This window comes from Zootoca vivipara, chromosome 6, assembly GCF_963506605.1.
Source record: "Zootoca vivipara chromosome 6, rZooViv1.1, whole genome shotgun sequence".
In the NCBI taxonomy this organism is placed as follows: Eukaryota; Metazoa; Chordata; class Lepidosauria; order Squamata; family Lacertidae; genus Zootoca; species Zootoca vivipara.
The window spans coordinates 83,591,285-83,619,185 of record NC_083281.1 but is presented as its reverse complement, the minus strand read 5'-3'; the positions used below and the strand labels follow the sequence as shown (position 1 = coordinate 83,619,185).

The window sequence follows — 27,901 nt, the reverse complement described above, 5'->3', positions numbered from 1 at the left end:
TGGAACTGCCTTGAAAGATATTTTGGGGGGGGCAATGTTTTACTCATTTTTGAAGCTGTTGTTAATGATCTGCGGGGGCTGCCTTGGGCTCAACTTCCATCGCTGCAAAAGTGGGGTGCAACTGCGAAATCAAATAAAGAAATGCTTTGGCTTGTGGCTATTGCCTTGCCTCTTTTATGATCTTACCGGTTCGGGCCAGAGAAGGGATGGTGCCCAGAGATAGGGCCCGGTTCAGCCTTCCAGGGAGAGAGGAAGAGGAAGTTCGGCGCGGTGAGCGGAACAGTGCCTGGCTGGTCAGTGGAAGCATGCTGGGAGGAGTCGGGATGAAGATGGAGGGAGAAGAAGGAGGTGACGGAAAGCCAAGATCAACGCCGTATGGAAATGGAGAGAAACCATCCCCAGAGAGGTACCTGTGGACGAGAGACCCGAAAGGGCTATTCACTTGGTAGGCTCAGTCCACTGCAAAACCATTTTCACAGAGCAGTTTAGTACACAGTTGAAATTATTGCCATGTCAGTATATTATCAGCCCACAGAGACAGTATTCTGAAGAACTAGGGTCATAATCCAACAAAGGTATCCTCGGCGCAGGTTCAATGAAACTGATGAACTGAAGTCAGCTATGCCTATTGGCTTCATTGGGTCTACTCTTGAGTAGGGACACATTCACAGCATACTATTTAAAGCTGTATGGTACCACTTTAAATAGCCGTGGCTTCCCCCAAAAGAATCCTGGGAGCTGTAGTTTGTTTTAAGGGCGCTGTGGTGTTAGGATATACTGCAATTCCCTGCACTGTTACAATTCCCAGAGATCCCTGGGATTGAGTGTGAAGCTACTTGGGGGGGGGTCTCTCACCAGCTTTCAGCATACACAACAAATGGTAGCTCCCAGAATTCTTTGAGGGAAGCCAGGACTGTTTAAAGTGGTAACATGATGCTTGAACATGGTATAGGTGGAATATAGAGTACAAGCCTGTCAGCGACAATAGAAACTTCAGGATACAACCCTAGTCACTGTAGTTCTTCAGAGTAATGGAAGTCAGAACAGACACTCATGCAGAGACACAACATGGAGCCTTCTTTCTGGGTGGTGCTTTCAGCTCCTAGGACCCTTTAATCCAAGGATGGAGAGCCTGTGACGCTGGGGCTGATGTCCTTTAGATGGTTTTCATCACCACCATTATGTCTTTTAATCGTAAAGGGTTTCAAAAAATTGTTACGACAATGCTGGGTGGTAGGTCTGATGAGAAGCTGAGATGATTAACGGCTTGCCCAAGACCACCTTGTTAATTCTAACAAGAGATTTCCTGATTCACAACTCGAGCATTTAGCAACACCAGACCACAAAGAAACATGAGAGTTGGAAGGGACCACAAGAGTCATCTAGTCCAAGCCCCTGCAACGTAGGAATCTTTCACCCAACGTGGCTAAAACACACAACCCTGAGATTAGAGTCTCATTTTCTTACCAGCAGCTATCCCGCTGTGCTGTCATACACTTATGAAAATGGTTTGTGAAGGTGTAGAAGACAATGTTCCCAATACTGTGATCAGGAAATTTCATTTAAAGAAAGCAAATCAACACACTTAGAGGGTAAATCCTATTGGGATATTTACCTGTGTGGCACCATGAATGCCCTACTCTTATGTTAAGATCAATGCCCCTGTTAAGACCTGTCCCAGCTGCATTGAATGGTTTGAAAACAACTAGAGATTGGGAGAAAGAGGTCTAAATGTCAATACTCTCCATGCTGCTGAAAATATCAACAGAAAAGCTGCCTGATTCTAGTCTGAGAGGACTCAAAAATCTCTATCTTCCATTCTTTTAAAAGAGAGGAACATGTTGCATGTTTTTCCTAATATAATTATAGAGGTCCTAACTTCCAGAAGGCTAAATTATTAAAATGCGCACACACACACACACACGCAAATGCTTCTAGTCCTCATTATTTTGTTTTTCAAAGCTTTTAAAGTTCTTGCCCCTACACACATACATCCCCACAGTGAATGCAAAGACACTTCCTCCTCCTCTTGCCTTGATCAAAAAGTGGCTAAATAACTGAGAGTGCAGCTACTTGCAATCCTGGGGTGGGGGTGGGGGGGTGGAGTATAATGGTTGCTCCACAGCAGGGCTGGAAGACAAAATGATCCCTATTGATTTCAAGAGGCCAACAGCACCTGAGACAAAGTTCTAGATGGGGTAGAAAGGGAAAAGTTGCCATAGCAGGGTTGAAATTCAGCAAAACCACACTGAGGAGGCATTGTTGCAGGTGAGATTATTTGCCTATTAATATTTTGGGAACTGAGCCTGTGCCAACGAATCTAAGAATGTGCACCCCCTCCCGGACTCCGGCTATTGCCCTGCCTCCAATGTCAGTATGCCCCTGGATATCAGTTGCTGGGAGTCACAAGTGGGGAAGAGATCCTGTTGCACCCAGGACCTGCTTTCAGGCTTCCTATTTGGGCCATTGGCCTGATCCAGCAACCAGGCTCCTCTTAAGTTCTCAAAGTACCCTGTCATCTGTAATAGGCTCAGCAAGTGCAGCACATGCAACGGGTTCCGGGTTCAATTTCTGGCAAATGTTGCCTGGGAGAGATGCTCTGCCTGAAATCCCGGAGAGCTACTTCCGGTCTGTGAGGACAATACTGAGCTAGATGGAATCAAAGGCAATTTCCTGTGTCCCTACACTTTCAGGGAAGGTCCACAGCTCAGTGGTAGAAAACTTGCTTTGCCTTCAGAAGGTACTAGGTTCAGTCTCCTGCACAAACTCCTGCCTAAAACCCTGGAGAGTAGATAGCGGTCCATGAAGACATTACTGTACTGAGCTAGCAATGGACGGATGCTCTGACTTAGTATAAGGCAGTTTCTTATGTTCTTATACATGTGCATGCAGTATAAGAAGTTACATCATTTGCTAAGGGCTGATACAGGTAACTGAAAGCCCTCCATCACCTACCTTGTCTTTGGGGATCTCAATCATCCATCCATCCATCTGTCCAAATCCCAGACAAAGAACTACACCCACGTCCTGCAGTGTGTGCATTTCTCATGCCACAGTTCCTCCTAAAATCCCGGTGGCTCATGGGCGCTCATCGTAAGATTTCCCCTTCCCATTAATTAAAGCTTCGTGGTTACAAGGCAAAATGGCTATGACAACAAGGCATTTTTGTTGTGCTCTTCAGCTGAAAAAGGCTCCCAAATACCCACGACAGGACAGCCCTTGTGTCCCTCAGGCTCACAACCTAAGAGACATGGCACAAAAGGAAAAAAACCGACCTAGGCGCGAAGAGGGAGCCTAGGCACAGATTTTGTCTCAGTTGCATCTGCAGCAGCTAAAAATGTGTTAAAACCTAGTCAAAAATCCCAGAGCTGAACAGAGGCATCGAGCAAACTTTTTAGGATATAAAGAACTACTCTGGGAACTCTTCTCTGTAGGAGAAGATTCTTGGCTAGAATGTCTACTGCAAACGTTGGAAGCCTAAAACCAGGAAAAACTCCACTCTGCCATGAAGCTCACTGGGTGATCTTAGGCTCGTTGCATTCTTCGCACAGTCATTGGGAAGATAAAACGGAGAGGTGGAGTAGAAGAGCCACCATTTATAAGGCTGAGCCATGGGGATTGAAAAACAGTTGGGGAATTTCATCAGAATGGCTTCAAAAACAAAGCCATTACCTGCTGCTACGTATCAAAAGGATGTGTGCCAAAGAGGACTTAAAGTAATTTTATTCCCCCCCCCCCCCCCGAAAACCAAGGGTTCTTTTCATGCATGAAAAGCATTTGACTTCACATATGTGGCTTATAGATGGGTGCACCTCTGCAAATAGACTGTGACAGTAAGGTTAACATACTGTTTTGTTTTTTTAATTCTTTTTATAATTAAAGATTTTCTTGATTTACAAAAATATGTGCAATGTCTCTCGTAACATTTTTACAAATCAGGTTAACATACTGTTGGAAACTACAAGCAAATGCCCATTTACTTTGAAGTAAGTCATGCTGAATTCAATAGGATTTGCTTACCAGAAAACCTAAACAGAACTGGGTTGCCTCTATTTGTGCTTACTTCACATCAGCTCCAGTGTGGATGGTAGCTCAATCTTATCAGGACTTTAAAAAGAGAGATGAGAGCTGCCTCATATATTTTTAACAAATGCACTTTTAAATGCTGCAAAATGCTCTACTTCTCCCCCTCCCTACTCGCCAACTTGCAAGACTCTTATGACCTGCTTTGCATTCCAATTCCGGCATCATGGATAGGCCAGTCATCAGGGCTCATCTGCATGCCTCGCGGCCATTGGCTAAGAGGATCCTGGCAGGGAGGGGGGGGCGCCATTCAAAGCTGTAGAACACAGAAAGCAGCCCAGACTGTCTCCTGCTGTTGGATGCAGAAGAGAAACGTTTATGGCAATAATAGAGGTGGACTCCCCCCCCCCTTTCAGAAAGAATGTAGAAGAGACCTTATTAATCTTGAGGGATGGAGAACCATGGTTGATGAAGCCATCGCCTGTTGGGATTTCACAGGAGATAATTTGGATCATGGAAGCTGGGAAAAAGTAAATTAAGCGTGCAGAAGATTTTCTCTCTCTCTTTGGCCTTGAAAGAACTGCACCCCCCCCTAAGATTCTCAGATTCTGTGAGTCCCATATATATTCAAAGAAGGCAAAAGTGAAGTGTTTGTTAATGCCAGCCATGGATATTGGGCTGTGGGAGGATGCTTTAGTTGGGATTCCAGCATTACAGGGGTCGGACTAGATGACCCTTGGGGTCCCTTCCAACTCTTCAATTCTACGATTCGGTTGGAAGGATCATGGCCCTTCTCTTGCACACAAAAACACTCATCCTTTGCCAGACCTAGGTTTTGCAATTTGAATTCCTCTTTCTGTGTCTCATCCATGAGACTCTGGAATCCAGGGGCCCTCCAGATGTTTGGGTACTACAGCTCCCATCAGTCACAGATGGCTGATGGGAGTTGTAGTCCAAAACATCCAGAAGGTACCAGATAGACGAAGGATTGCAGCAGAACCACAAACCTCCTTGTTTAACATGCTGTGTGCACGATGCTCTGAAGGGCAGAGAAGACCGTATACAAACATTTTTTAGAGATGCAAGCATTGCCCTGAGTCAGCTCTTCCACCAGCCAGGAATCTGTAACAGCAGCTAAGCTTGGGAGGGGTTCTTAAGAAGGCAGAATATCACAAGAATGGCAAGATGGGTGGAATAAGAGGCAAGGACTAGTCAAAGCACATGTTGCAGTGACCCACAGAAGGCCATGGGCTCAGCAACAGCTACAGACATTTGGTTAAAGCAGGTCTCAAGATTCACTGCTAGGCAAATGGATCTCTCAGGGGAATCTTGAGCTTTTGGGCCTGAGAGGTTGTTTCTGGATACAAAAGTTTCTTCTTTTGAAGGGTGGAATATCTAGTACCAAGAAAAGACTTTTAACAAAACGTAAGTTTTAAGGAGCAAATTGAAGTATACCACTAAAAAAAAGCCAAATCATCCATAATGCAGATGCTAATTCTTGTCTGAAGGATGGAGCTGGATAGCTCAGTTGGTTAGAGCATGGTGCTGATAATGCCAAGGTTGCAGTTTCGATCCCCGTATGGGACAACTGCATATTCCTGCACTGCAGGTGCTGGACAAGATAATACTCAGGGTCCCTTAAAACTTCACAATTCTATGGTTCTATGAATATACAAAAAGGAGGTGGTCTTGGGTAGCCTCTGAGGGGGTTGAGGGATCCCTCAGGCTTCTTGGTCAAAAAGATTCCTTTCAAATCCCAAGAGCTTTCACTTTGGAACAAGTTGGGGAGACATTCAAATCCGAGATCAGCTAGAATGAGCAGAGGCGGAAAGAGGCAAATCTTTGGCTGAGGTTGGCCTTCGCCAGGACACCAGGGGCAAATCCAAAAGACTGATGTTTTGTGGAAGTGGGAGTTGTACCCGTTCCAAACTCCCTTCAGCTCAGTCATGTGACCTAGCAACACAGAAGTTGCACCAGAAAAAAAAGGTGGAAGAAGTCAAACTTTATTTTAAAGGCTTCCCCCCACCCTTCTGCCAGGCTTGGGCCAGCTCGGCTGCCAGTAGCTCCACTCCTGAACAGAATTTGGAACAGGCATAAAATAGACCAGCATAATTTACCTTGACGCAGATTACGCTGGCTTCCTATTGTCTGGCTTGCTCTCTGTTACTAGTCCTCATGGTGCATTGGGGGCTGGGTTTCAAGATTCATTGATTCTGTACTACAATTTCTCTGTTGGCGATTAGAACAAATTGCCCCACCTGCAGTACTGGCAGCCAAGAAAAACGGGAAAGAAGCCCTTTAAAACATCCCTGAACTCAGCAACGCAAAACTGCCAAGGAGTGGGAGCAGTGAAAGGAAGGCAACAAACAAAAAAGAAGGATGTGGAGTCAAAAGCGCTTTTTGAAAAGGTTTATGGCTAAGGAGCCCTTTATTTTTCAAAACTTGGCAGTTCAAGTAGTGTTTACAACAATGATAAGTGTGTTACTGAACAATGAGGCACAGTTATGCTACATAAAATATGAGATTTTTAAAAAAGCTAATAATAATAATAATAATAATAATAATAATAATAATAATAAAGACACATCAAGTTGATCATGGGACAGTGTACAGTGCTGAGTGAGGTATATGCTATGTGCTCACAAATCTTCTGGGTTTGCAGAGGAAGGGGAGAAAAGGAAAGCTAAACTCACACCGAAGGGGACACATGCACCTTGAGGCACAAATCAGTGTGGGGCAGCAGAATTGCACCTTTTTAGCCCAAAGGGAATCCGGACCAAATTGAGAAAGGGGAAGGAAGAAGAGAAAGACCACCCCCCGGCACCTGGCTGAGGTGTGGAAACTTTGGATGAATGGAAGTAATGTGAGTTTATATCCCCATTCCAAATCATGCAAAAAATGTCTCTGGATCATAGGTGACGCAGGATCACTCCAATACCATTCACCCGGAGAGTATCCATTTTACATTTTCTCATGTGCAAGCCTGCTCATTCTTCCCTTCCCACGATTTGATCAGTCAGGTGTGCAGAACCTTTGATCCTCCAGATATTGTTGGGTCTACAGATGTAGTTAGGAACTACGGTATAACTCCCATTCTTCCAGGCCACTGACCATACTTGCTGGTCCAGCTGATGAGGAGTTGAGAGTTCAGCTACATCTGGAGGCCCACACCTGACCTTTGCCCATAGTTATCTGGGCGAGATAACTATGTACCTTTGAAGCAAGCCAAGCTGTGAAAAACAACTTCAAGCCATGGCTTAAATATCCTTGGCTTATATTGAAGCGGGTAACCACGGTTTCCTGGTTCGAAAGGAAAAAGAAAACTAGGAAACTGTGGCTAGTAAGAGGCTTCTGACTGTGGTTTTGCTGCAGCAAAAGAGAGGAGTGAAAAGGAAGAGAGCCTGGTCAGACTTAAGAAGCCGAGGTATGGATTGTTTGAACGCTGCCACCTTCTCGGTCAGGGCCACCATGCAGCAGGTTCTCATGCCCTTCCCGGCAGCCACCAGGAAATCAGAACCTTCCAGTGTGATGGCTCAGATCCACTTGGCGAGTATAACTCAAGGAAGCCTGTTTTTCAGTTGTTTTCCTGCAACATTCACAATGTATTAAAGAGCAACTTTTAATGCACACGCGCACGCACCCACACAGACACAGGTTTTAGGGATGGGGAACCTGTGGCCCTCTTGATGTTGTTGGACTCCAACTCCCATCAGCCCCAGCAAGCACAGCCAATGGTTGAAAGCGATGAGAGCTGAAGTCCAACGACACCTGGTAGGTCTACAGCTTTCCCATAACCTCTTTTAGGGTTAGACACCACATTGCAACAGAGGTTTATGGGTGCATTCTCTTTTTTAAAAAGAGAATCTGATCACAGCAGTGAGGGGCTCCAATCCAGAATCATGTGGCACAGGAGGAGGAGAGTATTAATTCTTCCTCCTTGTGCTGTTCTCCCGATGAAACCCGCCGCTGCCCCCTCCCCCCCACCTGCTGCTTGTCCTGGTAACAAAGGTACATTTATGTCTTTGCTACTGCAGAATGTTTTTCCTTTGTGTCGGGTAAGGCTGGGGGAGAGATAAATAGCTCCCTCACTCCATGCCACAGTCCCAGGTCCATATCAGAAACCCACTTGCCTACCAGAAAGGAATTTCGAAAGAGACTGGGATGCATTCGCACATATCCACCACAAGGTGTCATTTCGTATTGCTTTGATAGCGTTCCTAGTGATAGGGCTAGCAGTCCTCCAAACAGGCCGAACCATTTTCCTGAATGGATATGCTCCTGTAAATATATCCTCAAAATACAAGGGTGACATATGCCTTCTGTCACTCAACCTGCGCTGGGGAGCCAGGAAGGAAGGGGCTGGAGTGATGTTCCTGTCCTACGTGAAGCAATGACATCTAATTTGCATAAGGACCTGCCCAGTGGAGCAAGTGGGAGAGGTAACCATTCAAGGATGCCCTCCTCTCTTCAGGCAAAGTGATAGAATTGTAGAGTTGGGAGGAATCCCCAAGGGTCATCTAGTCCAACCCCACAGCTACATTAAACAGGGCTGCTTTCCAAGAGTATGAAACACGCTAGAAGGCTTGAGCCAGCCCATAATTCACATTTCACGTTTCCATTGAAGTTTAGACCATACTAGAACTCCCCTGCTGAGGTTACTCAGAGGGCTGCAACACATGTTCAACAGCAAGAACACATTAAGACCACAGAAAGCATGTGGCTAGCATGCCCTTTTTAGCCTTAGGTCTTCTCATCTCAGTAATGGATTGCAGGATGCTCTTTATCAGTCATGGGCCAGGGAGCTTGATGATGGTTTAGCAGGGCTCTGAATGGACACTTTGCAATGTCCTGGCAGCCCAGAACTGCAAACCATGATTTGCCATAGCTCAGCGGTAAAGAATCTGCTTTGCATGCAGAAGGTCCCGTGTTCAATCCCTGGATCAAGGGTCTGACTCTGTATAAGGCAGCTTCCTTTGCAATTACTGAAAGAAAAATGCACACACCGGGGTCCCCATTCCATCATAAAGGGACCCCTGTCCATTACGTCCAGTCGCGGATGACTCTGGGGTTGCGGCGCTCATCTCGCTTTACTGGCCGAGGGAGCCAGCGTACAGCTTCCGGCTCATGTAGCCAGCATGATTAAGCCGCTTCCGGCGAACCAGAGCAGTGCATGGAAACGCCGTTTACCTTCCCGCCAGTGGTACCTATTTAACTACTTGGACTTTGATGTGCTTTCGAACTGCTAGGTTGGCAGGAGCTGGGACCGAGCAACGGGAACTCACCCCGTCGTAGGGATTCGAACTGCCGACCTTCTGATTGGCAAGCCCTAGGCTCAGTGGTTTAACCCATAGTGCCATTCCATCATAGAACCTAGCGAATTTCACAGAAGACAGATTGATATTCACACATATACACCCTTCAGAACTAGACACTGTTCCTTCAAAGTCAGGTTTTATCAAGCTTTTTTTTTCCAGGGGGAACAAGGCAATAACGGCTACACTTTTCCTTACCGTAAGTAGTATTCAGAGAAGGAAAAACTGTTTATATGACACACACCCCATTCCCCTATAACCTACCTTCTATTTTTGTGACTTTAAAAAAAGAAGAGCTTTTAAAAGAAAGGAAGCTATTTGCCTCTGTTAAATACGCTTTTAATATAATAATATTAGAGAATAAATAATCATGTTGGCTAATGAGGCTAAATTCAATCGCCAGCCTTCATGCAATGGCAAAAGAAATAAAAAAATGTTTCCTGTTTGCAAAAGCAGGCTATTTTTAAAAAAACACAACAACCAAAGTTAAAGCGGTTTTTAAAAAGCAAAGGGAAGCACCATCCATTGAGCCACAAATACACACTGCCGGAAAGAAGGGAGAGAAAGAAAGTAGAGATAGAGGATAACGTGTTTAGGGTAAAGTATAATAGCAGCCCCCACACCAACCACACACATGAAAAAAAGAGGAACATGCAAAGGTTAAAGAACAGCAATAAAGAATAAAATTCATCATGCTAGGAATAATAGCTTGAGCCCAGGCTACCTGAAAGATCCTATTTCCTTATACAAACCTGCCCAATGCTAAAATACTCAGGTGAGTGCCTTCTCTCAGACCCATCAACATCAGAAGTACGAGAAAGAGAGGGAGCCTTTCCGGTGGCTGCTTCTACAATGCAGAATTCCCTCCCAAGAGAGGTTAGCCTGGCTCCCTCTTTGTTATCATTCTGCTGGCAGGCTAAGATCCTCCTGTTCAAACAGGTCTTTGGAAGCTAAGTGCAGGGGATCCTGCTGTCAGGGCAAACTAGATTTCAGTGCATGGTGCTAAAAGTGTTCTGATGTATTTTGATTATTGTTTTTCAATAGTGGAAGACAAGCTTCCCTCTAGGATGGCCACTCCAATCTATTACCCCTTCTTCCCTTGCAACACGAAGCCATGGAGAATGGTGTTAAGTCTCATGCAATCACAGCACAGCTGGCGTAAAGAAGCCCTAACCGGCTCCCGCCTCAATGAATGGTGTGCGCATATCGCAGAATATTTTCTATGATCCCCTGCAGCCAGCCACAGACAAACGAGATTGCTTAGAAGACAAATTTCAGATTTGGAACAAGTCTGGAAATCTCTGCCTTAAGCGTGTTCTGTGGAAGGTAAACAACACGCCTGAGTTCTGTGGCAGATAAAAAGGGGAACACTGTGTGAGTGTTCCTTCAAGGGAGAAAGCTAAAATATTATAAATAGAAAGACTGTAAAACGCGTGCAGAGCCTTCCCACTCAAGCTGTGAACCAATCTGGTAATAAACAACCACAAATACGACATTAAAGGTCATCAGTCTATCGAGGGCGCGGTCCACAATTAAAAATAAAAACCCTGGAAGGTTTTCAGAACAAGCACTGCAGCAACTTCATACAGAGTTGCAATGGGCACTTTCCTCGCTTTCAGCGTAGGCCGACAATGCACCTCCTCACCCTGGCCTCTGACACCAGATACTATTTGGAAGAAATATAGCAATTAAAGCATCAAATGGCACTTCAGACAAGTTTGTCCTGGTGGGATGCAGCTAGTCACTGAAACTACACATCTATTATAGTGACAGAAAAACCCAGAAACCTTACATTCTAATAGCAAATGAAGGCCTTCTGAGCATTCTATCTTCAAGGCTCTGTAGCCACCACCTTTGGAAATAGCATCACTTATCAGAGCAACTGATGGGAAGGAGAAAGCTGAAATAGTCTACTGTAAGAATTTAAAACTTGTTCTGTAAGTTGCTGCAACAAATATATATTTAGGGTCCACACTCTCTTTCCGACTGTAAATTATTTCAACCAATTTCAATCTTGTTATTTTAAAAAAACAATTGTTTTAACCCCACCTGGGGTCACCTTACGGTGAAGGAATCAAATAACAATGATAATAAACATCCCTAGAGATCCTTCTTTGTTGTCTTACAGGATTAGGAACATCACTACTTTAGCAGGAAAAGCTGCCAAGAGACAACTCATGAGGGTCACAGGAGTGCTCTGATGTAGCTTTGCTAAAGGCAAACAGCAGAGGGCTGATCAAGCCCTTGGATTGGGTGGGTGCCACAGAGACTCCATCCCTGGGAGTTTGTGTGTGATGTGTGCTGTAAAGTATAGTTTTTTTAAAAGCAAGGTTATATTTAAAAATGCCAGTGCAGAACTGGCACTGCTCCAGGTGCCACATAATACCCGTTCTGTATTTGCAAGAAACTCATCTTTTAGTTTCGCGGCACCCACTTTGGAACTCCCTGCCTATTGACACCAAACAGACGCCTTCGCTGCAGTCTTTTCAGCACTTGTTAAACATGTTTCTATTTAGACAAGCCTACCCAGATTGCTGCCAGGTGTTTAATCTGTTTTTAGCTCATCACTGATTATTTCGTAGGTTTTAAATAGTTTTAACTCTTTTTACCTTTTTGTAAGCTGTTTTGAGCCTTTTTATTTTACAATCAGGCAGTGTATAAACGTTATGAAATAAAAAATATATATTTAAAAAAGAATGACGTACAACTCCATACCAGCAAATAAGGCAGAGATATGTTCAATAAAGAGACGCAGGACTTTCAGTGAATGGAAGAGACTCAGCCAGGCACCCTATTGTTTGAGCACTGAATTCTTGGCAGACATCATTGTAGACGGGAATAAGAAGCAGAAAGGAAGGGTTCTTGGCTCATTTCGGCTGGCTCAGCGTACAGGAAGCTGCCAACATCACTGCGCCCTTTCCCCCTTTAAAAATCAGCATCACAGTGTGGCTGATGTCACTGTCTTTGACAGAACGACAAGCATCCTGATCCACTTTGGATCCCAGGATGGCTGGAACTAAGGCTTAAGGGCAGGGCTTTTCGGGGGGGGAGGGGAGAAGACTGGGGGGGGGGAGAGAGGCTAAAGTGGCCATGCATTAAACAAATATTAGCACAACGCAACTTGAACTGAAATCAAAAGAGGGTGTTTTGTTGCTGTTTGCTAATTAAGTCACACACGCCCCATTATCTCAGAAATTAAAAAGACACAAGCAGCAACATGCTGTTAATTGAGAATAAGGAAGGCGGGGGGAGTCCAGTTTAGAGCCACTTCAAGTCCACTCCACTATTTATGTAGCATTGTTATGTAAATGTACATCAGTATAAAAATTAGAAACTCCAAAACACCAAGCAGACCTAACCCCTTAAAGCATGCCTACACTATACATTTAAACTAGTTTCAATCAAGTTGGAACCATCACAGCTCCCAACCAAACAAGGAATCCTGGGAAATACGATTTGGTTCTAAAGGGTCGCCAACTACTGATTCTCGACACTCGCAAAAATTTCAAAAAGAAAATGCATGTGCACACAAAATTCTTCAGAGTATTGAGGGAAGACATAACAGCAAAACCCATTTCAAACTGGTTTAGAGTCTGCAGCACTGATGGCAAGTAAGTTGAGTTGAGATAACACACGGGGATTCTCACTGTGAATAGCTGGTGGTACACACACCACAAAAAAGGAAATAAGAGAGCCTTCCCACCTCCAAATAAAAACAAAAACCAAGATGGACGACATGTTATGGGGCAATTCACACAGAGCGGAGCAATTCACAGAGTGTGATTTGTTTTGGAAGCGTCTGGGATTTAGATGGAGGAGGATGAAGGAGTACTGGTGCAACTGGGAGAGGTCTGCAATTGTGCTAAAGCCAGCTGGGAGAAGGAAGACGCTTCACAGTTTCTTAAAGGTATAATAAGAAAGGAGGGAAGAAAGTGTGTGGGGGAGAGAAGCAACCTAAAACAAAATTAAAAGGGGGTGGGGAGGAAGAGAGAGGAAGGGAGAGAAAAGAGGAGCGCCAGCAGCAGTGAATTTGAAGGCTTGGATTTTTCAGGGTATTTGTCCCACCCCCGACAGTCACTGTTCTGGCTCTGACCTTCGGGGCCGGGGTCTCCGCTGGCCCGTTGGTTTCCGGGTGGCCACAGCAGCCGCAAAGCCCACCAGGCAGCACAGCGAGGTGGTGCCGAACTTGGCTGTGTCGAGCCAGCTGGGGGTGTCTGCCTGCAGGTAGCGCTCTGCCAAGTGGAAGCCCATCACCAGGAGCCACAGGATGGAGGCAAAGGCATCGATCCGGCGAAGCCTGAAACATTGGGGGGGGGGAAAGAGTTTAAAAACCAGCCTCCATTGGCTACAACATGCAGTAAGAACCAAGGTTGGAAGGAGGGGGAAGAGACCATTCAGGCCTACTCCATAGCAACTCGGAGCAGGACCTTCTGGGTGGCTGCCCCAATCTGTGGAACAGCACCTGTTGAGATACAGCAGGCACCCCTTTATCTGTACATTTCAGAAACAATAACACTTCTGTTTCTACAAGCTTTTCCAGCTGCATGCAGTGTGCAAAATTAGGCAAGAGCCAAGCACATTTTGCACCTGTCTTTTGACCTCTTGTGACCACTTGAAGATAACTGGGTGCCAGGATGGAGCCTGAAATCCACTGTCTGGGGATCATTGAATCTGGACTGTTTTCACACGTTAATGCCCCATCCTGTAGAATTCTATCAGTTATGTTTTATCTGTACAATCAGAATGAATTTCTGGAACCAAAATGCTTTTTCTAGGCAGCCTGAGCAGGAGCAGTCACCATTAAGAAAAAGAGGTTGGAACAGGCCAATATATATGTGGGCTGTCCCTGGATCAAGTGACTTTTCTTTACATTCTCAAAGCTCTTAATCTAGCTGAAGATTGCCATCTGAACTAGCCAGATGTTTAACTGAGAATCAATCAGAGCCAGTTCATTGTTTGAAAAATAAGACTTCAGAGCCGCCTTACCCCAAAATGGAAACTAGACATTCCATTTTGGCGACTGTTACCATGGTTTAAGGACCTATTTGGCGCCTAGATTATATATCTGAGTTTCGTACTCAAGCTGTTTTTTTAAGTTGTTCCTTTAGCTGTTTTTGGTTTAAGTCAACTTGAAACATATGTGAAAGGCAACCCGTAAATTAATACATCATATAATACACACATATATTGAACAGAAACACTCACAGGGAGGTGCTGGATTGTATCCAACACTGGTCCTACTCAAAGACCCACTAAAATCAACGGCCGTGGCTAAGGTCCATGCATTTCAATGGGTCCACTCTGAGCAGGTAGAGTGTTGGCCACAATCCTAAGACTCCACCATCCTTTTAGAAGTGGGGTGGGGAACCTGTGCCCCCTAGATGTTGCTGGTCTCCCAATTCCCATGGTGGGGGAAGGGTTCCTTTAACCAGCAGCCCCCTTTCTTTTGCTTTCTAAATCCCCAGTGTTTGATTAACAGATGGGTTTCCTCTTTTGAACGTAATTAACATGCCAACTAAATGCAAAAGTCAGTTTTGACTGCAGCTGCAAAGACACACAGCCAGGTAGAAAATCTAGTAAAAAAGGACTGTACAAGCTGCAATGCAGAGAAGAAAATAAACCTGTTTCCAATTAAAAAAGTTAAGGATCTTCAGGAAATGTGACTGTCTTACTCCAGCAAGGATTTTAAAAGGTGAGCATTTTATGGTTTTTATGGTGATTTTGTTATCGTTGCTTTCTTCTCTGTATGGCTTCTACATACAATGCTTAGAAACGTTAATAATTTATTTCATAAAGTTTACACACACCGCTTACAAAACCGTCAAACCGGTTTATGAAGAGAATAAAACAATAAAATTATCAGTAAAGAAAACAATTTGAAAATATTCAAAAGATAAAAACCGGCAATAAACTTTTTAAAAAAGATTAAAACACACATCAACAGTCTACATGTCTGGGACATTTTTATTTCATAAAATGTATAATTCATAATTAAGCAGTACATAAGTGCCACGAATAAAATAATTAACCCCCCCAAATCCCCCATACCTAATCCGTCCTGCCAGCAGCATGGCTAAGGAGCACGTCAGAAGCCCAAGGACGACCACCGCGATCTGGTGGTTCTTCCCGTAAGACCAAGCCACTCTCAGAGTCTCCACGACTTGCTCTGGCAACAGCCGGGTCACTTCCTGCCAGCTGAGGACTTCCAGGAGAGTGCCGTTGCCCGGTGGCGGCACTGCTGGTGGCGATGAGCCAGTGTCGTTCCTCACTGGCCCGGGGCTTGCCGGAGCAGGAGTTGTTGCATGCTCAGGGGAGAACGGGTTGCCCGACCCGTACAAGGCCATCATGACGAGAACAACACAGCTGAGGAAGGCCAGGAACCGGAGAGCAATCACTTGGGCCGGCGTGGTTGTGGCTGTGGTGGTGGATGAAGCCGCAGCATAAAAACTCTGCAGGGGAAGAGAAGAACCTTCAGAATCACAAGATTACAGCACAGGCTGTGTGAGTCGTCTTTATACCTACATGGAAGGGAACGCAACTGTGCGGGATCAAGCTGGTTCTCTTGGCAACTTCTGAGCTAACAGGCAAGAAATGCTTGCATTCTAGGTAGGCTTCTAAACCACTGGAAAGGTGATGTGACCCAAGTCGCATGTAATGCTAAACTGTGATGTACCATATGACCCAGGTCCCATGTAACACTGAACTGTGGCATAGCATAGGAAACAGGTCACATATGACCCTAAAATGTGATGTAGCGTAATGGTTGGCAACTTGCAGCCTCACCCCTAATTTCATGCAGCCCTTGGTCCAATTTTCACATGGGTGGCAAAATAAGCGCAAGAGAAAATTCAGTGGCAGAAAAATGGGGAGAAGAGAGAAGGCCTGGTGTAAAGAAACAGAGAATGAGAAAAGTGTGCTGGATCGGAAAGCCCTACTTAAGAGAAAATATGACGATTTAAAAATAAATGCATGATTCAGATTCCACCATCGCTGTGTTTCCATCCTCTTCTGGGTTCAAACATGATGCCCTGCCCAATGAACAGCTGTCACTTCCTGCCCAAGTGCTGTGCCCCGCCCACCCCCAATCAACAGACGTTCCTTCATGTTCCTTCTCCCTCACCTGCATGTAGGTCTTGTCTGTCTTCCGGTGGCTGAAGTGGTGCCGAAGCAGCAGGGCGCGGAGCTGCCGGTTCTGGTGCTTGATGTAGTACTCCACTGCGGCCTGGCAAGGGCGGCAGAGCTTGTAGGTCTGCTCCAGGTGATGCTTGTACACCTCAATCTCCTCGTCGTACTTGCCCTGCCCGGAAGAAGGAGCAGAAGCTTAGCTGGGACAGGAGATGCTCTGCAAGCGGAGACACTTCCGGCTTCAATCCCCACCAGAAAAAGAGCACCCTACACATGCTCCCATTTCAGGAGTTATCTCTGCTACCTCATTGTTAGAGAAGAAGCAGAAGAGAGGAACATAGGTACCAGGCAGAAAACATCATCACCAGTACTATTTTTCTAGAACAAGAGGTGCCGGAACTCACCACGAACGCCTCCCTTGTTCTCTTATAATGGCAATGGTGAGTTCCAACTGGGGGAAAAAGCCTTGATCCCCACCATCTCAGGCTTTTAAAACTCCTATGCCAGTGGTTCTCAAAAGGTGTGGCACACCACATTGGTGTGGGCAGGGAGATTCAAAGACACTCAAGGAAACATTTAAACATTTCAGTGTAGTGAAGTATGGTATAGTATAAAAATATTATTTTCTTGCAGAAAAGGGATAGCTATCTTTTCAAAAAGAAAGCAAGAGTATCAAGTGAAACTGAAGGACATTCAAGTGAAACTGAGGACATTCCTTAGTGGTGATCCAGAACATGACTAAATAAGTATGAATTTCATGTATACATTATTATGATACATGTGTAAGAGGCTCATTTAAAATTATATTTTGGGAATAATCCATATTCTTATTTAGCTGCATTAATTTATATTTTCTGGGTGTTCCGTGTTATTAATCAATCAGTGCTAAGAGTTGTTTCTTTTCGTTTTCCAATGTATTTCTTATCAATAAAAAAATTCAGTGTGGTACGAGCAAATTTTTATTCTGAAAGTGTGGCCCAGAGAAAAAGTTTGTGAACCACTGTCCTGGGCCATTTTAAATTTCACTGATGGATCAATATTTTTCTGCTGGGTCTTATTGTATACAACACAGGGAACAACATCCTACCAAGTCAGAGCATGACCACATTCAGACCACACATTTAAACCACTATGATACCACTTGAAACAGCCAAGGTTTCTCCCAAAGAATTATGGGAGCTGTTGCTTATTAAAGAGTTCTGAGAGATGTTAAGAGACTCCTGTCCCGCTCCCAGAGGGACAATTCCCAGAATGGCTTAACAATAAAACCCTCTTCCTGAGGAACTCTGGGAATTTTTGCTCTGTGAGGGGAACGGGGGTCTCCTAACAACTCTCAACTCCCTTAACAAATGGATTCTTTGGATTCAGCTGTTTAAAGCGGCATAATAGTGCTTTAAAATGTGTTGTGTGAATGTGGCCTAAGAACTACCAGCATTAGATTCAATTCCCTCTCAATCATACGTCCCCCAGAAACTCAACTAAGGGGAAAAAGGTTCCCCATGCGCTTAGCCATGCAAGCCCACTTTCCCCGCAAGGCACCCTCCAACCAGACAAAAAGCTTCTTGTGTTAAGTCGTGGATGGGGAAAGCCTGCCCGTGTCTTGCCATTGCTACCCTGGTTGCCATGGCACCTGAAATAAGTGGGGCAGGCATTTTCAAAGATGTCACCACCTGGAGTTTACTGGCTGGAGTGGGGAAGGCAGTGACACATGAAAGCAGGGGGGGGGGGAAGGTAAGAGAGACAAAGGGGGTAGGACGAGAAGGCAGCAGCAGAAGATACTTCCAGGGCATTCCAAATTCAGACTGTGGCTGTATACACACACCATGCATTTAAAGAACATGGCTTCCTCCCTCCCCAAGAGTCCTGGTCTTGGGAACTGTAGTTCAAGCATGCAGGGAGTCGCAGCTCTGATAGGAAGAACACATTCCCTAAGATTTTTTATATGATTTTTTTTAGGGTTGGTGCTGGCCTTTAAAGCCCTTAATGGCCTCGGTCCTGTATACCTGAAGGTGCGTCTCCACCCCCATTGTTCAGCCGAGGGCCTTCTGGCGGTTCCCTCGCTGCAAAAAGTGAGGTTAGTACAGGGAACCAGACAAGAGGGCCTTCTCGGTAGTGGCGCCCGCCCTGTGGAACACCCTCCCATCAGATGTCAAGGAAATAAGCAGCTATCCTATTTTTAAAAGACATCTGAAGGCAGCCCTGTTTAGGAAAGTTTTTAATATTTAATGCTGTATTGTTTTCAACACTCGATTGGGAGTCGCCTAGAGTGGTGGGGGAAACTCAGCCAGATGAGCGGGGTATAAATAATACCGGTAAATAATAATAATAATAATAATAATAATAATAATAATAATAATAATAATATTTTTGGGTGGGGAAGCTTGAAATGTATGGTGCAGATGTATGCAGTCAGAGTTTAGATTCATAAACTAAAATTCATTTTAGATAAAATGATAACTGTCACAGAGGTGCGCTGCGACTACTCTAAAGTAACCCCCTCACAATAACAATATTCAAAAGCCTCCTGTGAAATGGGCTACTCTTTGTTCTTAATAACTTTTCAACTTCAAGTGAGAATACCGTAAGACATTGAGGACAACATCTTGATAGTTATTAACAAAGCAAATCTTTAGGAAAAAAGAAAAGCAAGGAAAGGGCATGTTGCTACCTCCACCCCAATATCCATAATAATTATTTTTCCGAGGGAGTGTGAATGCAGCAATGTAAAGCTGCATCCTTTTGTGTGTAATTTTAATGCAACTGTATTGTTTCCTCTTTATTTTAATCGGTCGCTGAATTATAAGTTTTCCATGAAAGAAATCACACACAAACTACAGCTCCCACAATTTTTGGTGGGGATGTTAAATGTATACAGTACATTTAAAAGTATGGTGTGTGCATGAAATAGAACAATGTGAACAACCACAAAGGATCCAGAGCAGGCATCCCCAAACTGCGGCCCTCCAGATGTTTTGGCCTACAACTCCCTAGCTAACAGGACCAGTGGTCAGGGAAGATGGGAATTGTAGTCCAAAACATCTGGAGGGCCGAAGTTTGGGGATGCCTGATCCATAGGGTTGCATTTGTCTCCTGGGTTGAGCTTCCCCTTTTGTGGGTTTATGGCCTTAAAGAAGGTTAAGTACCAGAATCTTAAAATGAAGGGCTGCTTTGAGTCCCGAGATCAGTTCATACCTCCTCCCTGGGAGTGAAGGACGCCAGCTGCTTAATCTTCATGGTCTGATGGTTGTTGCACTTCCTACAGAGAAGGACCTGGCTGCTCACCCACTGCTGGGGCTTGGTGGGGTCGTAGAAGGCGCCGGCCCCAGAGACAACGTGGTTCAGATGCTCCATGTACTGAGCTGGGATCGGCTTGTTGTAATCTCCATTCTGCCAAGAGGGATCAAAAGGGAAGGCATTGGTTACTCCAGTCTCCTTCCTGCTGCTCTACAACATTTTTATTTTATTTATTCATAAAAATATATACACACTGCGATTCATTATTTTTTTTAAAAAATGGAGCTGCTCACAACAATTGTACACTGTTTAAATTTTTATTACCTTCAGCCTGTGGTTCCAGGGCAGGTTACATTAACACCCAACATTAGAGCACAATATTACAAACACTTTAAAACAACTAAGGTGGCGCCTAAAAATTTACACCTCAAATGTCAAAAGCTGTATAATGAAGGTGACAGGTGCACCTCTGTGGGGTAGGAGCTCCACAGTTTAGGGGCTGCTACAGAGAAGACCCTTTTTGTGGGCGGCCATACAATAAAAAAACATATTAAAGAGTTAAAATCAGAAATCAGCTACGGTACTGTGAGGGACAAGGGATACAGGGAAGTCCCTCCCATCTTAAGTTCCAGCCCATCCCCAAGCGCTGGAGAGAGTAGGGAGAGCTCTGCCTCTAGCGGAGAGTCAGGAAGTGGGGTCCGAGGCTCAGGCAAGGTTGCGGAGCCCATGCACCAGGTGGGACAGGAAGTGGGGGGCCCGGGGGGAAGGCCAATCCCCCCAACTCCCGAATTGCGACGCAAACGTAGGGGGAAGAGGTTGGGTCTCCCAAAGCTTCTGTGCTGGAAGAAAACGCGCCAATCGCCATTCGGAGGTTCTGACACCTCACCTTAAGGATGCATATTTACCGCTCTGAACACTGTAAATAATCAGCACTTAATAAAAGCCTAAAAAGACCATGCTGGAGTCGTTACTCTAGAGTAGCCATATCAGGCCCCCTGACAGGTACCTACAATGAAAAGATGCATTCTTAACTGCCTGCATAAGCCTAATAGAATATAAGTTATTAATATCATTTCAAATTATTGTTTTAAGTTTATAACCCGCCCTTCTTCTTTGCTCCTCTTGCTGGTGTGAGCCAAGAAACAGTTGGGCTTAGCATCACGGCCAAACCCAGGCTTGTGGTTTGGAAAACCCACAAGTGGTATGCCACAAAACAAACCTTAATTAAAGTCCTACCAACTCTCACTGCTAGGGTTATTGGTGGTTACTTGCCATGACAGCTGTGTACTACCCTCCAGGGCATAGCTGTCAACGTTTCCCTTTTCTCGCGAGGAATCCTATTCGGAAGAATTCCCCCTTTAAAAAGGGGGAAAGTTGACAGCTATGCTCCAGGGTTAGAGGCTGTATACTTCTGAAAACCAGTTGCTGTGGTTCTCAAGTGGGGAGAGCACCTCTGCACTAATGCCTTGCTTGTGGGCTTTCCATAGGCACATGGTTGGCCACTTTGAGGATGCTGGACTAGATGGGCCTTCTGATCTGAAGATCCAGTAGGGATCTTTCAAAGTCAATTCATAAGAATAACTGGGGCATTTGGTTTCATGAGTCTCACCAACCGGAGGACCTACGGGAAAACTGGTGATATCCAATTAAGGCAGAACTGAGTGAGAGGGCAACAGTCCGCTTCTCTTGTACGGAAGATGGATAAAAATTGTACCAGAGTTTATTTGAGGAACCAATTCACAGTAAAGTGTGAAGTACGGATGGATTTTATTTCATAAAATGTATATTATACCACTTGATTGTAAAAAAACACACCCAGAGATTCAAAGTGGTTTACAAAATGAATAACACAATGAAATGATCCATCAAAAGCAACTATTTAAAATCTTCAAAAATAATTATCTTCTGCCTCCTCCGGTGTGTGGCAACACGAGAATGGGCCTTCTCTGCAGTGGCTCCCCGTCTGTGGAATGCTCTCCCCAGGGAAGTTCGCCTGGCGCCTTCATTATACACCTTTAGGCACCAGGCAAAAACATTCCTTTTTAATCAGGCCTTTGGTTGATCTGATTTACATCCTATGCCCTTTTAAAATGTGTTTTTTGTGTGTGTCAGGAGGGGCTTTTGGGTTGTTGGTTTTATTTTTATTATGTATTTTGTGGTTTTATATCTTGATTTTGTTCTGTAAACCGCCCTGGGACCCCCAGGTATAAGGAGGTATATAAATTCAATAAAGAATAATAATTAAAATCAATGATAACCTAACATCCAGGAAGGTAAAATCATGTATGGGTAGGCTGGCCTAAACAAAAACAATTTTAGCAGGCACCTAAAAGAGTGCAGTGAAGGCGGCTCCCTGGTTTCAAAAGGCAGGAAGTTCCAAAGTGTGGGTGTTGTCAAGCTAAAGGATGGATTCCTTATAAATGCAGAATGAGTACTATGTGGTGCATTGTAACATTCTGCAGAATGAAGAGGCGGAGCGAGCATATACGTACGGGGTCAGGTGAACTCACAGGTAAACTCATCTGAAGCTGTCAAGTTACCTTCTAAGCCCACTGCCATCCGATTCTCATTCAATGCTCACTCCAAATCTACCCCACTTACCTTAACATTCCACACCCCAAAACAATCTCCTCCCTTCAATCCCAAAGGTGGTTCACTCGTTACACCAAATTTTGCTTTAAAGCTCCCACCCTCGACCTCTGCCAGTAAATTCTACCAACAGGGACCCCAAAAAATAAAAAAAAATCACCCCAAAAAATCAGAAGCCCACACCATAACAACTTGGAAGCAGGGCCTTTGTTGTGGCTGCCCCTGTTCTGTGGAGCAGCAGCCCTGCTGAGATACAGCAGGCACCCACAATCTGCACTTCCCAGAAACAACCCAATTACATTTTTGCTTTGACAAGCTTTTCCAGCTGGGTGAAAAGGTCTCTTGCCTTAAGGTGTTCAAACTGTATTGCGTATCTTCAGTGCCAGTTGCTACCCGTCAGCCTTGCCTACCTCACAGGGATGCTGTGAGGATGAAACGGAGACGGGGTGTGTGTGCACCACCTTGAGCTCCTCTCGGGAGAAAAAAGGTGGGATATAAATGTAATGAAATTCAGATAGATACATGATAGATCGATGTAAAAGGGAATTCATAAATTAATACACACCAATATCGAACAGACACATGCACATGGGTTGGCACCAGGTTTGTACCCAAGGCTAGCCCTACTCAAGAGCAGACCCACGGAAAGCAATGACCATGACTAACTTAGGTCCATTCATTTCCATGGGTCTACTCTAGAGCAAAACTTAGGCCACATTCACACCATATATTTAAAGCACTATTACTGCACTTTAACAGTGATGCCCCCCCCCCAGGCAAAGAATCCTGGGAACTGTAGTTTGTTAAAGGTAAAGGGTGTTTAAGAGACCCTATTTTCCTCAAAGTTATAATTCCCAGAATGCTGGGAATTGTAGCTCCATGAGGGGAACAGGAAACCTCCTAACAGCTCTCAGCACATTTAACAAACTACAGTCATACCTCGGGTTATAGCCAATTCAGGTTGCGTCTTTTTGGGTTGCGCTCTGCGCCAAACCTACAAGTACCGGAACGGGTTACTTCTGGGTTTTGGCGCATGCGCAGAAGTGCTAAATCGCGCTTTGCGCATAAGCGCCGAATCGCAACCCGCGCGTGCACAGACACGGGTTGCGAACATGCCTCCCGCACGCATCACGTCCACAACCCGAGCATCCACTGTATATAAAAAAAATTGGGGAGGGGAAGCCATGACGGTTTAAAGTGGCATCATAGCGCTTTAAACACATGTGAATGTGGCCTTAGTTGGAGGCAACCCAGCTTGCTTTGGGAGAAGCACTGGCCCTTGACCGCCATTTCATCTCGCCATAGAGGCTTTACGAGGTGCCCCCCTTGAAACATACCTCTTGGAAGCCATTGTACTGCTCGCAGTTGGGGCAATCCCAACAGTTCCGGTTGCCGTACGGAACCACGGTGTCCTGGTTGCAGAACCAGCAATTCACGGTCATGTGGGTGGGTTTCTTCCTGTGGGGAACAGCATTTTAAAAAAGCATACATCACACTGGGCCATGGGAGGAGGCGGCCCAATGTGACACATTCCAGTCAGGCAAAAACACAGCAAGGAAGTTATGAAGCAGGGCCGGGGAGGGTTGCGGAGAGATTTCCGAGGGCCAGACAAGAGCAGCCTGGAGGGCCACATTAGTCTCCTTGGCCTAAGATTCCCCACCCCAGGCTTAGAGAATCGTACAATAATACCTGTGGTTTGATATACCCTTTTATACGCTTGTTTATATGCAAATTAGGCCACACACAACTACATTCTCCACAAACGGACCTAAAGTTACTCATGGCCATTAACCAAAAGCTTGTCCTCCTCAGAGTAGACCCATCTAAAGTTAACAGGCATGACTAACTTGGGTTCCTTATTTTCAAATGGGCCTACTCTGAGTAGGACCTAGTTAAGATACAAGCTCTTAATTCCTGCTCAAAGGTACACTGTTGGTGTTTTGCTTTTTTTAACAGCGGGAATTGCTTTAGGCCCACCTGGTGGGGGAAGAAAGTGAGATTCAAAGATTTTTAAATAAAATAAAATAATAATAATAATAATAATAGTTGTCTAGCAACCGCAAGACACTGCCTTCCAATCACTTCCTGCAGGCTTTCAAAGGTCATGCCCTGTGGTTGCTAGGCAACCTCAATTTGCTTCAACTTCCACCATGGTACACGGCAAACACAGGGCATCCCGCTTGAGCATCTGCAGCAAGCAGTCAAAGGCCTCAACTTCGGTTACCGAAGCAAGCACCTTGCGGTTGCTTGGCATACCCCCAGAAACGCTTGAAGGTTGACCTGGAAGCAATTCGGGACAGTACTGCAACCACAAGATCCTCCCACCTCTCTTTACCAGGCAACAGACCAAAATTTCCCCTTTCCCGCCAAAAAGGAAAAATAAGATGGGAGACCCAGAAAATGGACAAGCCAGAGATGTCCAATCCAGGGAGCAATGGGGCCCATGGCTGGGATTCTCCCATATTTTTCTGGGAAGGGAAGAATTCGTTGCCCGAAGCCAGAGAGCTTAACGGGGCAGCTGTAAACAGTAAAAGTGCAGAGCCACAAGTGAAAAGCAGAACTTCAATAGAAAAAGGTTGCCTGTCTATGCACTGGAATGAAACACTTCCCATCAAAATGAGCAGCTGTTGGGGCTTAACCCTTCTGGACAGAGGGAGATTCATTTGCCTTGTGTTTTTTTTTTAATAAAAAAGATAAGCAACAGTCTAAGAACAGGCTTTTGAAGACAGACTTGTTCATACAGACATTCCCTTGCTCCCTCAACCTGTTTTAATTGCTGTGTTGTTTCAAAATGACTTTTAAACTGCATAAGTTTACCCTGGATTGTCATATATAATGGAATTTTTAAATTGCATATCTTAACTGCGAGTTTATATTTTAAATGGGACTGTTTTAAGTGTTTATTTTAATTAGGTGCATTTATATTTTCATGTTTTAATGGGATTTCTTTTATTAAACTTTGGGCCATGGTGCCTTGGTGCTTGAAAAGTGCGCTTAGAAGCCTAGCTTGTGTGTGTATATAATAATGATAAAGGTTTTTTTATTTCACAGCAGCTACAGAAATGGGTGACTTGCCTCATGTGAACAAGCCATCTCAGACAGGAGCACAAGAAATTGTATTACATTGAGTCAGACTGCACTGACTAGCAGCAACTCCCAAGGATTTCACCACCCCTACCTGAAGACGCCAAGGATTGAACCTGGGACTTTCTGCATGCAAAGGAGATACTCTACCACTGGCGACCAACTAACCATCAAAGACCTGACCTGGGATGAAAGCTACCTCCCCCCCCCCCCAGTTTAAGTAGGGGGCATGTGTTTTGTATTTGGGTATGTGCATATGCAGAGCCAAAGCTGTGCAAAATAAAAATAAAAATTATGGGTGACCCAAATGCCAGTTAGTTATTGCATGAGCACAGCTTTCCTCTCTATAAACTCAAAGTGCTGCTAATGACTTATAAAGCCCAACACAGTTTAGGCCCAGTCTATAAGGACGATCATATTCTCCCATATGAACCTGCCTGGGCTGTGTGATCTTCAGTGCCATTGCCACCACCCTTATGTGCACACTTGGTATTGATGTGGAAAAGGGCCTTCTTGGTGGCTGCTCCCAGACTTTGGAACCTCCTTCCTAGAGAAGCTCGACTGGCTCCCTCCTTGTTGTCCTTCGACTGGCAGATAAAGACTGCCTTTGGGAATTGACTGGTTTTTAAGGAAAGGGCCTTTAATAGGGCTGTGCTGTTTTAATTGTATTTTAATAGATTTGTTTTCTTTAAAAAAAATTTAAATTTTTTATTAGAGATCAATTACTTTTATCTTTTATATGTTTCTAGCTTTCTGTTTTGACCTCTCATGAAGAGGAGCCTCAGATTATGATTGCAGGGTCCAGGTCAGTTCATAATCTTGTGTTTAAAGTATAATACATTTTCTAAAAAGCTGCCATCTAGCTGCTTCCACCCAAAGTGTGTCAGCGGCCAAGGTATTTCCCAAAGCATCTTTGATACGTTTCATTAGCTGCCAGGCAAAAAAATTCCTTTTCTCCTAGGCCTTTGGCTAATTAAACAATCTATGGCTTTTTAAACTGTGTGTGCAGGATGGGATGGTATTGTTTTTGGGATGTTATATATTTTTGTGTTTTTACATTGTAAAGCACCCTGCGATCCTCAGATGAAGGGCGGTGCAGAATAATAATAATTATTATTATCATCATCATCATCTCCATGTTGTTTTATTCTGTGTCAGTCGCCTTGACTTCCAATCTGGGTGGAAAGTGGGATACAAATAAATACAGCAACAGTAGTAGTACCGGTAGCAGCAATACTATAGTGCCAGGTATTGTTCCAGGCAAAACAAGACTTCAAATTCCGCCAAGCACAGCTGCCCAAGATGGGAATTCCGCTCTCCTTACCCAACACACCTCTCCACCATCTGTTTCCACATGACTTCAGCACAAGGGCTCCTTTGAACTACAGCTGTCGGAAGCACCACGGAGCACAAAGGCCCAGCTGATGCAAACAGGAGCCAAAGGAACGTTTGGGACATCCATCTGCTGCAATGCAAGCCAAGCATACCTCCTGCCTGGGCTCATGTCTTCAACTAGCAGGCTTAGGCCTCACAAACCCTTCTGTCTTGAATTAACAAACTATTTTCATTAGGGCGCACAGAATTGTAGAGTAGGGAGGGATCCCAAGGGTCATCTAGTCCAACTCCCAGCAATGCAGGAGTCACAAATAAGGAATCCCTTTTTGCCACCACAGGCATTGTTTTAGAAGAGGTATTCTTCTTCCTCTCCCTGAGACTCAGAGGAGGGAACACCCGTGTGTGTGTGTGTGTGTGTGTGTGTCTGTCTGTCTGTCTGTCTGTCTGTCATACACACTCTCTCTTAACTTTTCTTTCAAATCTGGCAACTAATCTATCAGAAGGGGGCACCTTTTAGCATCAGTAACAATCAACTTAATTTACCTGAACTATTTTTAAAACTTATTTTAAGAAGGGCTAAACAGTGTATGTGTGTATATAAAGGTAAAGGGGCCCCTGACCATCAGGTCCAGTTGTGTCCGACTCTGGGGTTGCGGCACTCATCTCGCTCTATAGGCCGAGGGAGCCAGCGTTTGTCCGCAGACAGCTTCCGGGTCATCTGGCCAGCATGACAAAGCTGTTTCTGGCGAACCAGAGCAGCGCACGGAAACGCCATTTACCTTCCCACCGGAGCGGTCCCTATTTATCTACAGTGGTACCTCTACTTACGAATTAAATGTGTTCCAAACACACATTTGTAAGTAGAAAAAATTTGCAAGTCGAATCTCATAGGAATGCATTGGGAGAAAAAATTCGTAAGTAGAAAAAATCCTATCTAAAAATTCGTAAGTAGAAAAAATCCTATCTAAACCGCATCCAAGATGGCGGACGGAGCTCCATTCGTAAGTAGAGGTACCACTGTACTTGCACTTTGATGTGCTTTCGAACTGCTAGGTTGGCAGGAGCTGGGACCGAGCAACGGGAGCTCACCCTGTTGCAGGGATTCGAACCGCCGACCTTCTGATCAGCAAGCCCTAGACTCTGTGGTTTAACTCACAGCACCACCTGGGTCTCTATGTGTGTATATATATGTGTGTGTA

General features: G+C 44.8%; 1 protein-coding gene across 1 annotated transcript in view; it reads right to left on the bottom strand.

Moving 5' to 3' along the window:
* The window catches only part of TMEM201 (transmembrane protein 201), a 48,739-nt gene that overhangs the window by 10,865 nt on the left and 9,973 nt on the right, over positions 1 to 27,901 (bottom strand). The window contains exons 2-7 of the mRNA XM_035118993.2: positions 23,621 to 23,741; positions 19,653 to 19,847; positions 16,456 to 16,632; positions 15,384 to 15,784; positions 13,429 to 13,632; positions 187 to 410 (exon numbers count right to left, since the gene is read on the bottom strand). Of these exons, the coding sequence (XP_034974884.2) occupies positions 187 to 410; positions 13,429 to 13,632; positions 15,384 to 15,784; positions 16,456 to 16,632; positions 19,653 to 19,847; positions 23,621 to 23,741 (1,322 nt within the window). The remainder of the gene's footprint in view (positions 1 to 186; positions 411 to 13,428; positions 13,633 to 15,383; positions 15,785 to 16,455; positions 16,633 to 19,652; positions 19,848 to 23,620; positions 23,742 to 27,901) is intronic.